This window comes from Arvicola amphibius, chromosome 12 (assembly GCF_903992535.2).
Source record: "Arvicola amphibius chromosome 12, mArvAmp1.2, whole genome shotgun sequence".
In the NCBI taxonomy this organism is placed as follows: domain Eukaryota; kingdom Metazoa; phylum Chordata; class Mammalia; order Rodentia; family Cricetidae; genus Arvicola; species Arvicola amphibius.
This window is the reverse complement of record NC_052058.2, coordinates 135229140-135242366: the sequence shown is the minus strand read 5'-3', so window position 1 is coordinate 135242366 and position 13227 is coordinate 135229140. Positions and strand designations below refer to the sequence as shown.

The 13227-nt window shown below is 43.4% G+C and overlaps 1 protein-coding gene across 1 annotated transcript in view; it reads left to right on the top strand.

Annotated features, from left to right (window-relative positions):
- Herc2 (HECT and RLD domain containing E3 ubiquitin protein ligase 2) overlaps positions 1-13227 on the top strand; it is a 158743-nt gene that overhangs the window by 27471 nt on the left and 118045 nt on the right. The window contains 8 exon segments of the mRNA XM_038313420.1: positions 1360-1470; positions 1991-2162; positions 3732-3905; positions 7227-7415; positions 7886-8037; positions 10105-10262; positions 10354-10467; positions 12332-12583. Coding sequence (XP_038169348.1) covers positions 1360-1470; positions 1991-2162; positions 3732-3905; positions 7227-7415; positions 7886-8037; positions 10105-10262; positions 10354-10467; positions 12332-12583 — 1322 coding nt within the window.

The following is a 13227-nucleotide window of genomic DNA, read 5'->3' as shown; positions in this document are numbered from 1 at the left end:
TGGAAGTCCTAGATTACTTGGTGGTCCCCTGCTCCGAGGTGGTTGCTATGTTGAACTTAGTGTTACACAATTGGTATACATACTATAGTCCAGAACTCTGAATTCAAGTGATCCTCAGCTCCTTGGTAGTTGTGACTATAGGTGTGTGTTTCTGCTCCTGGCTTCAATATGAATCTGTAGTTACAGTTTTTAATGTGAAGAAAATAATACAAAATTAAGTACAGACAGATAGAAGGAAAATTAGGGTGCTCTTGTGTCTTCAGCAGAAGTCATTACCATTTATTCCTATAATCCACAGGGATGCCTTTAGTCTCTTGCACATGAGCCATGAGTCTCTCTCCAAGGTGTGCTGGTGCAGGCTTTGCTGTAGGATTTTAAAGCTAAAGCCCTGAAAATAGCCTTGAAATTAAGTTTAAAAATCCAGTTTCAGTTATAGCCTCCCCTTTCCAATTTTAGTTTCAGGGAATTTGTTATTTATTATCGAGCACAAAGTTCAAATATTTCTCTGATGTGAAATATAAATATGCATAGACAAGTGCCTTTAGATCCTCTGGTGGCTTCAAAAATTAATTCTCCAATTTTGTATGGGACAGTTGATGATATATTTTATTCAGATTGAAAAAGTGCTCACCCAAACCCCCACATCTCTCTGTTCCCTCCCTCCTTCCCTCCCTCCCTCCCTCCCTCCCTCCCTCCCTCCCTCCCTCCCTCCCTCCCTCCCTCCCTCCTTTGAGACAGGCTCTTATGGAGGCCAGGCTGTCCTCAAACTACTGTAGTCAGGGATGACTTTGAACTTCTGTTCCCCCCCACCCCCCAAGTACTAGGACTATAATGTATAATCCCGTCCAGTTTATGCAGTTCTGGGTTGGAATCCAGGGCCCTGTGCATGCTAGTGAAAGGTCTCTACTAACAAAGCCATAGCCCATCCCCATTGAAGACCTTTCTACTCATTTTTGTGTAATGGTACAGCTTACTTTATGCTTCAGAAACATATGGTCTGTATTCTAATGTACTATAATATCTAAAATCATGCTTTTAAAAACACCTTTAGTGTCTGGGAAGTAGAGCTCATTGATAGAGCCCAATACTCAGTGTGTCCAAAGCTCAAGATTTGATCCTTCATATTGGAAAAAGTACCCCACCCATAAAGATGTTTCCCCCTCCTCCCTTCCTTCCTCTCTTCTTTCCTCCCTCCCTCCCTTCCTCCCCGTATGTATGTCTGTGTGTGCGTGTGTGTGCGTGTGTGTGTGTGTGTGTGTGTCTTTTTTCATGGAAGATTGACTGTCATTAGTCTGCTGGTAATTTTAAGTTTGGTGCTTTTTCTAATGTTGCCTAGCCTTCCTGTTGCTGTCATTCCAGGGATGTTCATGGAACACCAGGGACTAAGGGTCCAGGAGGAGTTCCTTTACAGGACCAGCATTTGGCTTTGGCCATCCTGCTGGAGTTGGCTGTCCAGAGAGGCACCCTTAGGTGAGTGGTCTAAGGCTCAAGGCACCTCAGGAGATGGTTGTGTGTCTAGACACCTGCTGTGATGTGAATTCCACTTATTTGTGGCTATAGCAAATTGTGGTGTTCTGTAGCTAGACCTTCATGCCAGGGCCCCGTGTTTATTCTTCTGCTAGTCTGCTCTGCTATCTTTATTTCTTTTTAAGCTAATCTATCTAGTGATCTAGGACTCCTTTGTAAGATGTTTCCCCTAAACAACTGTTTATTTCATCTTTCTGAAATAGGTATTCTTCATTTATTGATTTAAGGTCCTCGAAGTTTCATGTAGAAAGCACTACTCAAATGTCTTAGCTATTTTCATACTTCATATCAATAGATGGCAAATGTCTTTTGCTAAATTCTTGGATTGACTCAGTGATAACTTTATTTCCATGATATTATTTTAGCATCTTCTCATATTATTGTCCTCCTATAATTCTGTTTAGTTTTGATGCGGTATGACAAACAGTAACTTTTTTAGAGAGTAAATATCCTTCCTTTTCAGCCAAATGTTGTCTGCCATCCTGTTGTTGCTTCAGCTGTGGGACAGCGGGGCACAGGAAACTGACAATGAGCGGTCTGCCCAAGGCACCAGTGCCCCTCTTCTGCCGCTGCTGCAGAGGTTCCAGAGCATCATCTGCAGTAAGGACATGCCACATGCAGAAGGGGATATGCACGTGAGTGTCACCTGGGGTTTGTGTTTAGGTGGCCCCTTCTTACTCTGTCTGTATTGAAGAACTAGTTGTATTATACGAAAGCCAGAGTGTACATCTATGGGAGTAGATGCCTTTCAGGTGTGTTTGCTTACTGGTGATAGCAGCATAGCAGTAGGTGAGATGGGGGCAGGTATGGGAGATCAGATGCACCCTATTCACAAGGTAGAGTGCCACGGGTACTATACAAATTCTTTTATAGTATATAAAGAAGGCTTTCAGATTTGTACTTGTGAAGAGAAATATGGTTTGGCATGGATCCATTGGCCTTTCAGGTTTCTGCCTACTGCCTGCCATGCTGACTTACAGGCTTCTCTGCTGAGTCAGCTGAGGTGATCTCTGTGTGTCTGGTTTAGTGACTGTGTTCCCAGCAGCTGCTTGAATGTTTTGGGAAGTGAATTTTAGATGTGGGGTTAGGCTGTTTTGTGTTAACGTAAACAAATACCCCAGGACTGTGCTCTTTACAAGTACATGTTGCGCCTTTATCTTTTCTGTAAAGTTAGGTGTTCTGTTATCACTTTGACCTAATTTACATGTGAACAATCTTAGGTGATAATAAGACTCTGTTTTTGCAAGAATTAGAAATATGATGTTAATTGTAAATAAAACAAGGCTTTAGTAGACTAGACAGCTAGGCCAGGTAGTAAAGACCTGTAATCCTAGCTACTTGGGAGACTGAGGCAGGAGGATCAAAGATTTAATGTTAGCCCAGGCAGCTTTGTGTTTCAAATGAGTGGGGTGAGGATTGTTGAAGACTCTTAGAGTACTTCTAACATGCTCAAAGCTCTAGAAAAGTTAAGCAAAATCCTTCTCTAAAGTGGGCAATATTCATATCAAAATGAGGGGTTTTGTTATGTTTTGTTTTTAGTTTCCAAAGGCATGTTGAAGTACTGTGTTATGTTTCAGTGAGCTTGCTCTGTGTCCCAATACTTTAAAAAGCATGTATGTGTCTGTGTGATTGTGTGTGTCTGTCTCCATCTTCACTTTGTATGGATACCAGAGGTCAATTTGGGGTTTTGTTTCTCAGGAGTCACCCACCTTATTTTTTTTTGAGACAGGATTTCTCACTTGCCTAGAATTCCCCAGGTAGTTCAGACTGGCCAGTGAACCTATCTTAACCTTCCTTGCTCAGGGATTACAAGTGCATAACACTATGTTTGACATTTTTACATGGGTCTTGGGAATTGAACTCAGGTCTTCAGTGCCAAGGACCGAGTTGTTTTCCCAGTCCTCTTGTTGGGGTTTGAGGGCAGTGTTCCCACAGGATAGTTTGGCTTGATGAACAGTCCATATGGTGTCTACACATGTGCGGTATAAAAAGTATATGGATTGTAAAGTCAGTACTGTGTGTTTCTATATGCCAGGTATAGAAGGGTGTAAATGCTTAGTGTAGCTGTATGACCAGTATTGCAGTTTGATGGCTAAAATATAAGCTATATTGGAAACGCATAACTAAATACCAAAAGCGTGGTTAGAGGTTGATGGTGGTATTTTTCTTCCTCTGTTTCTGAGTGTGTTTTTCTCTTAATCTAGCTTTTGTCTGGCCCTCTGAGCCCCAATGAGAGCTTCCTGAGGTACCTTACTCTTCCGCAAGACAATGAACTTGCCATTGATTTACGGCAAACTGCAGTTGTTGTCATGGCCCATTTAGACCGGCTGGCTACGCCCTGTATGCCTCCTCTGTGCAGCTCTCCCACCTCTCATAAGGTATGTGCGAGGGCAGGGCTTCCTCCTGTGTAATGAAGATGACCTGGACCTTAAGTGCGCTGGACAAGCTCTTTACCACTGTCTTACTTTCTTTTCTTGTTGTGTGACTAAAGAAACAAAAAAACCTGTCAAAAGCAACAAAAAGGAGACAGGATGGATTATTCTAGCTCATGATTGGAGTGTACACGGCAGCAGGAGCTCGAAGCAGCTGGTCCCATTGCATTCGCAGCCCGTGAGCGAGAGCAGTTGAATGCTGACCTGTGCTCAGCTTGCTGTTTCCATGTATAGTCCACTGCCCACAGCTACGGTGAGGCTTACCCAGATAATCCCCTCCAGGCGTGGCAAAAGGCTCTCCTCCCAGGCCATTCCAGATTCTGCCAGGTTAATAATTAAAACACTAACCATCACAAACACTGAGCCATAACCAGCTTAGTGTTCTTTGCGTGTGGTAGGGTTAGGAGCTCTTGTCGATTTTGATTCTGTGTATGTGTCAGATTTGTTCATTGGTTCCTTCTTTCCCTCTCTCCCTCCTTCCTTTCCTTTTCTCTTTCTTTTTTTTTCCAAGACAGAGTTTCTCTGTGTAGCCTTGGCTGTCTTGGAACTCAGTATGTAGACCAGGCTGGCCCTGACCTCACAGAGATCTGCCTGCTCTGCCTCCCAAGGCTGGGATTAAGGGTATGGCTACAAGCACCCAGCTGAAATTTGATTTTTCTGCTAATGGTGGTTGGAATGTTTAAATGTGTCTATAGTTCAAAGTGTTGGTCAGTGCTCTGAGTGGGCAATGAAGTACTAGGACTTGCAGAAATGAAGAAGACAGAAAAACATTCAGAAATGCTTGGACCAGGTGGGCCGTGTTTACTTAGATGGAGGGCACTTACAACCCTGAAACTGGGCACGTTTTTGTATAATTACAATATAAGGAGGAGAGGTTAAGCATTCTTAGTGGGAGTTCTCTGCAGGGGAGCAATCTCCAGCTGAAACCATCTGGGAGGGAGGAGGAAGCTACAACGAATACTTTCTGCTTGCGTTGTTGTCTTAGTTAGGGTTTCCATTGCTGCTGTGAAACACCGCAGCCAAAAAGCAAATTGGGTGGGGAGGACTGGGTTCATTCCATTTACACATCGGCGGCGTGCTGCTCATCACTGAAGGAAGTCAGGACAGGAACTCTAACAGACCAGGATCGCTGAGGCAGGAGCTCATGTAGAGGCCTGGAGGATGCTGCTTACTGGCTTGCCTCTCATGGCTTCCTCAGCCTACCTTCTTACAGAACCCAGGACCACCAGCCCAGGGATAGCATCACCCACTATGGGCTGGGCCCTCCCCATTGCTCTCTAAATAAGTAAAAATGCCTTGCAGTTGGATATCAAGGAAGCATTTTCTCAACTCAGGCGCCTTCCTCTGATGACTCTAGCTTGTGTCAAGTTGACACACAAAACCAACCAGTATTATTGTCAACGGTGATTCTGTGGTTGGGGAAGGCTTTTCCATTTTCCTAGTCCGACCTCAGAAGGCATTTTTATTCTCATAAATCTGAGGCATTTGGGTCCTTGACATGACTGTGCTCATGCTAATAGCATACTCATTCAGTATTTTATCCATTCCCTACAAGTACACAGGGCCTAGTGGCTGAATTAGGGGCCCTAGAGATGACAACAAGCTTCCTGCCATCGAGAGGGAAGTGCCAGAGATCTTTTATTTCAGTGCTGGGAATCAAACCCATGGCCCTGCTCACTCTGACCACATATGCTATCACTGAAGTGCTTAATGTATAGTGCTGGCTATAATGTAATAACTTTGTAGTAATATTTTATGTAAAATGTAAATAATGGTAATGGTGGTAGTGATCGGCCTGTATGACAAGAATTTGGCGTGTGTCTGCCCATCACAATGTTCTACTTTTTGTATCCTGGAGAAAACAAATATTTGGGATGACATTGTTCTGTCAAGATTATACAGAGTAATCCTGGCTTTCAATCCAAGTTTCTTTAGCTTTTTATTTGAAATACAAACAAGAGCTCATTAAAAGGAAAAAAACAAACAAACAAAAAATAACCCAAAATAACAAAAAGTTGGATAAGCTGGGTGGTGGTGGCGGCACACACCTTTAATCCCAGCACTCAGGAGGCAGAGGCAGGTGGATCTCTTGAGTTTGAGACATACCTGGTCTACATAGCAAATTCCAAGACAGCCAGGGCAATACAGAGATATTCTGTCTTGAAAAAACAAGACAAAACAAAAAACCCAAATCAAACCAACCAAAAACCAAGACAACAGAACATACTATGAAGCACAGCCACATGGTTGAATTCGGATGATGTGTGGCAGTGCATTTTGTTTCTTCCACTGACTTCCATATGCCTGGCATCCCACTGCTTGATCTCACTTTGCTATCCGGGTCTGCAACTTTTCACTTTCTCTGGAATGAATGCATTAGTGGTTGCATGTTACGTGATTCTTTAGCTTCCTAATCATTTTTTTCTTTGGCTTTTCTTCTCACCAAGTAGATATACTGGATTCTTTCTGTATTAGTAAATAGAAATAGTTTCTTAATTTTTAAAGACTGTTTTTATAAATATGTTGTATGTTGAGCTCTATCCATTTTCATTCTCTTTCTTTTCTCTTCCTCCAGTTCCTCCTATTGTTATTATTACTGTTATTTTGAGACAGCATCTCACTCTGTAGCCCTGGCTGACCCAGAAGTTGACATGTTTACCAGGCTGGCCTTGAACTCAGAGCATGTTTATCCATATCTCTTGAGTGCTGTGAGGGATGCATGTGCTCCCATGCCTGGCAGTGGAGCTTTTTCTTAATAAGTCCCCTTATAATGGACTCCTGAGTTAGTGACAGAATTTTGCTACCCAAATGCTACTGTGGCAGCTGATTCTGTTGCATGTTCCTGTTTATCCCTGAGTATGCATGCATATGTGTCTTTGCAATACACGCGTGAGGTGACTCAGCGTGGGCTTGTTCTCTTCAGGCTGTTCCTAGGTAGCTTCATTCTCTCACCCCTACCAGTAAAGGCATTTGCTCCCAGCTTTATGCCTGGGGTTTTTGTTTTGACACAAAAATAACCTGATATAGTTTGATCATTGAAAAATACGTTGAAAGTCCAGCTTTTGAATGGTACTTTTGAAATGAAATATAAACAAAACTGGGAGCTTACCATTTAGCTGTGCTAATATGAGATATTCTGAGTTATTTCGATGTTTTCAATTGGTCTATTTACTTTTTTGTTTTTCACTTCCGTAGTATCTCAGTATTAGTCCTGCATATTCTCTTACTCTAAGAAACATTTATATGTGTTTTTTTTTTTTTTTTCAGGGATCATTGCAGGAGGTCATAGGTTGGGGGTTAATAGGATGGAAATACTATGCCAATGTGATTGGTCCAATCCAGTGTGAAGGCCTTGCCAGTCTGGGGGTAATGCAGGTGGCCTGTGCGGAAAAGCGTTTCTTGATCCTGTCCCGAAATGGCCGTGTGTACACACAGGCTTACAACAGTGACATGCTGGTAGGTGCTGAGTGTGGTGTGATGCATGCCTCCTTCAGTGGTGGGCTTGCTGTAGATGCCACATGGTGTTGTCGTCCTGGTTGCGGGTGTCTGTGCATTGTACATTATAGTCATAGTCATGTTAGATGGTCCCAGTTGTGGTGGGCGTTCACAGGGATCAAGAATGCCACCAAGTAATTCCCATTGTTAATTGCAATTGCTTTGTAAACCAGTGTTCATGTGTAAGGCAGCTGACAGAATAAGAACGGGTTCTGATGAGGGTGGTGGTGCTCTCATTAAGGGAAGTCCTTGAGCTGTGTGTCCATTCTCACAGCAGCACTTGCCATCCATGGACCACGTGGAGAATTCTTCCCACTCGGCGCCCTGGAGGTTCCCAGTCTGTCAGGTTGAGTGTGAATGGGGAGAGTCGTTAGGTTTGCATTACCCATGACCAAGACTGACTCCTGTTCTTCCTGATTTTACCTTTCTAGGCTCCACAACTGGTCCAGGGGCTTGCCTCCAGAAACATTGTGAAAATTGCTGCCCATTCTGATGGTCACCACTATCTGGCTTTGGCTGCCACAGGAGAGGTGTACTCCTGGGGCTGTGGGGATGGCGGAAGGCTGGGCCATGGAGACACTGTGTACGTATAGCCGTTTCAGAAACTGCTATGGTCACTGGGGATCCATATTCACAATGGAATGGAAAATGTCAGGAGTGATTTCCCGCTGCCTACTAGGATAAGGGGGGAGACATACCATGCTGTAACCATTTTCTTTCTTTTCTTTTTCTTTTACCTCAAAACGGGTCTCGTTATTTAGCTCTGGCTGTCCTGGAACTCACTTTGTAGACCAGGCTGGCTTTGAACTCACAGACATCTGCCTGCCTCTGCCTCTGTCTCCCGAATGCTGAAATCAAAGGCATGGGCCACTTCCTGACATGTGTCCATTCTTGATGACTGACTCCTTGGGAATTGCCACAAATGGAGGGTGCTCTCTTTGCCAGCATTAATAGTGACTAGCAACTGTACCCTCCATCCTGTTTTCTAAATTAAACCCCACATATTGCTATGTTATTCACACTGGGCCATGTCTCCCACTGGTAGGACCTGCAGAACCATGACGTGTTCTTAGAGATCAATTTCCCCTTACTGGGTGGAAGCTTTCAATTACCGTGGAAGAATAGAAGTAGAACAAAAAATAGATATTGTAAATGCTTAGGGGCAAAAATTGAGAGATCTGGCAGTTCCCGCAGATCTTGTATGGTGCTGTTACAGGTGGAGCCTGTTGGGGAGATCTTGACACTCAGTAGCTTGCTTCATGAGGTCAGACCATGAGAGGGAGCAGGCAGGTCAAGTTAGAAACATCTCAACCCTGACTGTCTATGAGTCGGAGGAGGAGAGACTGGAAGCTCTCTGACTTATTTACACTGTGGGGGCAGAGAGGGAGACATCACTACCTAGAATATTCTCTGGGAAGAATCTCAGTGTGCAAGAAAAGTAGGGATATGTATGGCACATTATTTTAGAGTTCAGAAATGATCCCAGAGCTACAGTGTAAGATATTGAGAAAAATGAGGTAAAACTAGGGAAAAAGAAAGGAGTTTGGAAGGGCTATTGTTCACAGACTATATGGCAGGATTGGCCTGGGACATCAGAGGTACCAAGGATAGCTATTTCCTTGGAGGTATTTATAATATATTACCATTAATGTATTTTCTAAGGAAATTAGAATTACCTGAGATTATTAGACCATATAACTTCCCTTGGTCTAGGAGTTCAGGGAAGGAAAAAAAGATCAGTGCAAAAGGCAGGAATCAGAAAACTGTGTGAAGCTTCTTCAGCTTGAGCTGAAGAAAGGAAGGGTTGTACTCAGTAGTGATTGGTTTTCCCCAGCCGTGCCCATTCTTGTATGTAGTCACAAAGTGAGCAAAGCATGTCTTTAAAAGTGTTGTTTATCATAGGATGCATAATGTAGGTTATAAACATGAGTTTTGCTAATTATATTTTTATTTTTAATTCTGAAAATTTTGCTATCCTTATTTTCTCAAACTTTAATCTGTAAAATTGAAAATTCTACTTTATTAGTAAGATTTGCTCACTTCCTTCTATCTACATTCCCCCCCCTCACTCACTCACACACACACACACACACACACACACACACACGAATACACATGCATATATGCACACATGCACACACATGCACAGATTGACTTCTGGGTAAGTTTTGACAAATGCATGCAGTGTATCCACCACCACAGTCAAGAGAAAAGGTGTTACTGTTGGTCCCAGGCTTGTCTTTGTACCCTTTGCAGTTACTCCCTGATTTCCTACTCTAGCCCCTGCCAACATTTTCTTTGCTCTCTGTTCAGATTGTTTTGTCTTTTCTATAACTGAGTCTGGACCATCACAAGAGGAGTTTGTCTCACTTTCACATTCAGTCATATTTACAGTATAGCCATGTTGTTGCGTGTGTCAGCAGTTTATTGCTTTGCTGATGATGGGCTGTGGTTGGGGACATTAGGAGTAGAGCTGCTGTATAGTTCATTGTGTGAGTCGTCAACAGATACTCTTGCTGGATCCAGCTTAGGAGGTGGTGATGTTCTGTGTTTGAGATAGAAAGGCAAAAGAGCCTCGTGCTCTGATCACCCATTTGCTTTTTTCAACCCTTAAGAAATGCCTACAATGTCATTTCTTACCTTCCCACAGGCCTCTGGAGGAGCCCAAGGTGATATCGGCTTTCTCAGGAAAGCAGGCCGGGAAGCATGTGGTGCACATAGCGTGTGGGAGTACTTACAGCGCAGCCATCACTGCTGAGGGGGAGCTGTACACCTGGGGCCGTGGGAACTATGGCCGCTTGGGTCATGGTATGTCTACTGTACATGAACACAGCCATGGGGTAGGGGGAGGTTGCTTCTGCTGAGAGGGATGGAGAATGACAGTTGTATCTCTCTCAAGGCTCCAGTGAAGATGAGGCCATTCCAATGCTGGTGGCTGGACTTAAAGGACTAAAGGTCATTGATGTTGCGTGTGGGAGTGGGGATGCTCAAACCCTGGCCGTGACCGAGAATGGTATGTAGAACTTATACTGCTCTGGGCAGTTTCTTAGGGATGTTGGTGGCTGTTACCTGGGTGAGGGAGTTTGGGAGTTGTATGGCCCTCCTGAGACTGCCCTCCTTGTTACCATCTTTTAGGTTGGTGAGTGTATTGGTTACTTTTTGATGCTGTCTTAAAACCCCCATAACCAAGGCAACTTGTAGGAGGAAAAGTTTATTTTATTTTATTACATTTTTTGGTTCTTAGAGACAGGGTTTCTTTGTGAAGTACTGATTGTCCTAGAACTTGCTCTGTAGACCAGGCTGGCTTTGAACTCACAGAGATCCCTTTGCCGCGGCCTCCCGAGTGCTGTGATTTAAGGCATGCACCACCAACACCCAGCATGGAAGAGTTTATTTTGACTTACAGTTCCAGAGGATGAAAGTCATTATTGTTGGAGAAAGGCAGCTTGTTCGTCCTGGCTGCTCAGAACCGAAATAATCACACAGAAACTATAATTATTTAAATCACTGCTTGGCCCATTAGCTCTTGCTTCTTATTGGCTAACTCTTACATTTTTAAAAAATATTTATTTATTTATTATGCATACAATATTCTGTCTGTGTGTATGTCTGCAGGCCAGAAGAGGGCACCAGACCTCATTACAGATGGTTGTGAGCCACCATGTGGTTGCCGGGAATTGAACTCAGGACCTTTGGAAGAGCAGGCAATGCTCTTAACCACTGAGCCATCTCTCCAGCCCCTAACTCTTACATCTTAATTTAACCCATCTCTATTAATCTGTACATCACCACAAGGTTGTGACTTACCACCAAATTTTAGCATGTCTTTCTCCTGCAGAGGCTCCCTGGTTTCTTTCTGACTCGGTCCTTTTTTCCCCAGCATTCAGTTTAGTTTTCCCCACCCAGTTCTATTTCCCTATAGCTCTGCTATAGGTCCAAAGTAGATCCTTTTTTAACCAATGGTAATCACAGCATACAGAGGGAAATCCCACATCACAATGTGACTGGGAAGCATAGCAGCAGGCAGGCAAGGAATCTGGAGCAGGAACTTCAAAGATCATATCTTGGATATTAGCACAAAGCAGAGAGAACAAACTGGAAGGAGGTGAAGTTTTCTGTACTGAAATCTACCCGCCGTGGCGCACGCCCTTCCTCCAGCAAGGCTGTGCCACCTAAGCCTCCTCAAGACAGCAATGGCAGCCTTGGAAAGCAGGGGTTGAGTCCAAGATCATGGGAGACATTTCTCATTTAAAGTACCACAGTGAGGGTGTCCGCGGCTTCAGTGCAGAGGCCCTGGAATTTCCCTGGATTTGGGATCTTGAAAGCAGATGGCTGACTAGGAGCTCCCACTTTTCCTAGTGGGTATTTTATCTTATTTTTTTTGACTAAAAATTACAGCTAAATAGAATACTCGACATTCTGTATTGTCTCATTATTAATATATCCCCAATATTTAGCTACCTTTGCTTCATTATAGCCAATCTTTCATAGGCATTGTACAATTTGCATTCTGTGAAATTATTATTATTATTATTATTATTATTAGTTTCTTGAGACGGGTTTTCTCTGTGTAGCCCTGACTGGCCCAGAGCTAGCTCCATAGACCAGGCTGATCCCTTGGAACTGGAGTTGAGGATGACCGTGTATGCTCTGCAGGAGCATCAAGTGTTGTGCACCACTGTGCCAGCTCTCTAGCCCTCGTTGCAGTTTTCAGTTGCTAATACATCAACCTGAAATATAAGTGAGATTACATTTGGTCAGTAACCTGTGTAGGATTGACTGAATTATGTGTTCATGCTTTATATCATTTTCAGTCATTTGAAACTTCCATTGTGATGTGCTGTGGTCTTTACTTAAAATGTATTTGTATTTTCTAGGCCAAGTGTGGTCTTGGGGAGATGGCGACTATGGGAAATTGGGGAGAGGAGGAAGTGATGGCTGTAAAACCCCAAAGTTGATTGAAAAACTTCAAGACTTAGATGTCATCAAAGTTCGCTGTGGAAGTCAGTTTTCTATTGCTTTGACAAAAGATGGCCAAGTTTATTCGTGGGGAAAAGGTGACAATCAGAGGCTTGGGCATGGAACAGAAGAACATGTCCGTTATCCCAAACTCCTGGAAGGCTTGCAAGGTGATTGCACGTATAACGCTAAAGCCCTTAGAGATATCTAGCCAATGGGCTGTCATCGGAAACACTCACTGACATCTTGAGAGAGATAAATAATGTCAAATGGCTTATCTGTTCTAATAATGGCCTAAAATTATTCTCATCAAATTAATTTTTAATTCATTTAGTTTGAGACTCATTGTGCTGCGGGGTCACAAGTAGGCTTGGTTCCTCCTTGGTTGATCTGATTTGAACTTGTCCTTGGTGAGTGAGCTGTACATGCGTGGCTACAAAACCGTGTGTTGTGAGTTCAGGGCCTTCTGCAGTGTGTGCTCACTGTAGCATAGAAGTGGACCATCTTGAGAGAGCCCTACATGGTCTCAGGCACTCTTGCTAGGAATGGCATGTTTGGAGATGGTGCCTTTAAAACCATGGCATTTAGATCATATGAGGGACTGCTTTATGAATTTTGGTAGCCAAAATTATGTTCATGATAGGAAAATAGGAGGGACTTTTTATAAAAGGAGAACCTCTCTTTTCTATAATATTTGACCTGTATAATTTAGGTGCTCGCCTTCCTATCCTAAGTGGGAGCTGGTGAAATACAGATGAGTTGAGAACGGTGAGGTCAGTGAGTCAGGCAAGGTCAGTACATGTATGTCTGGTGG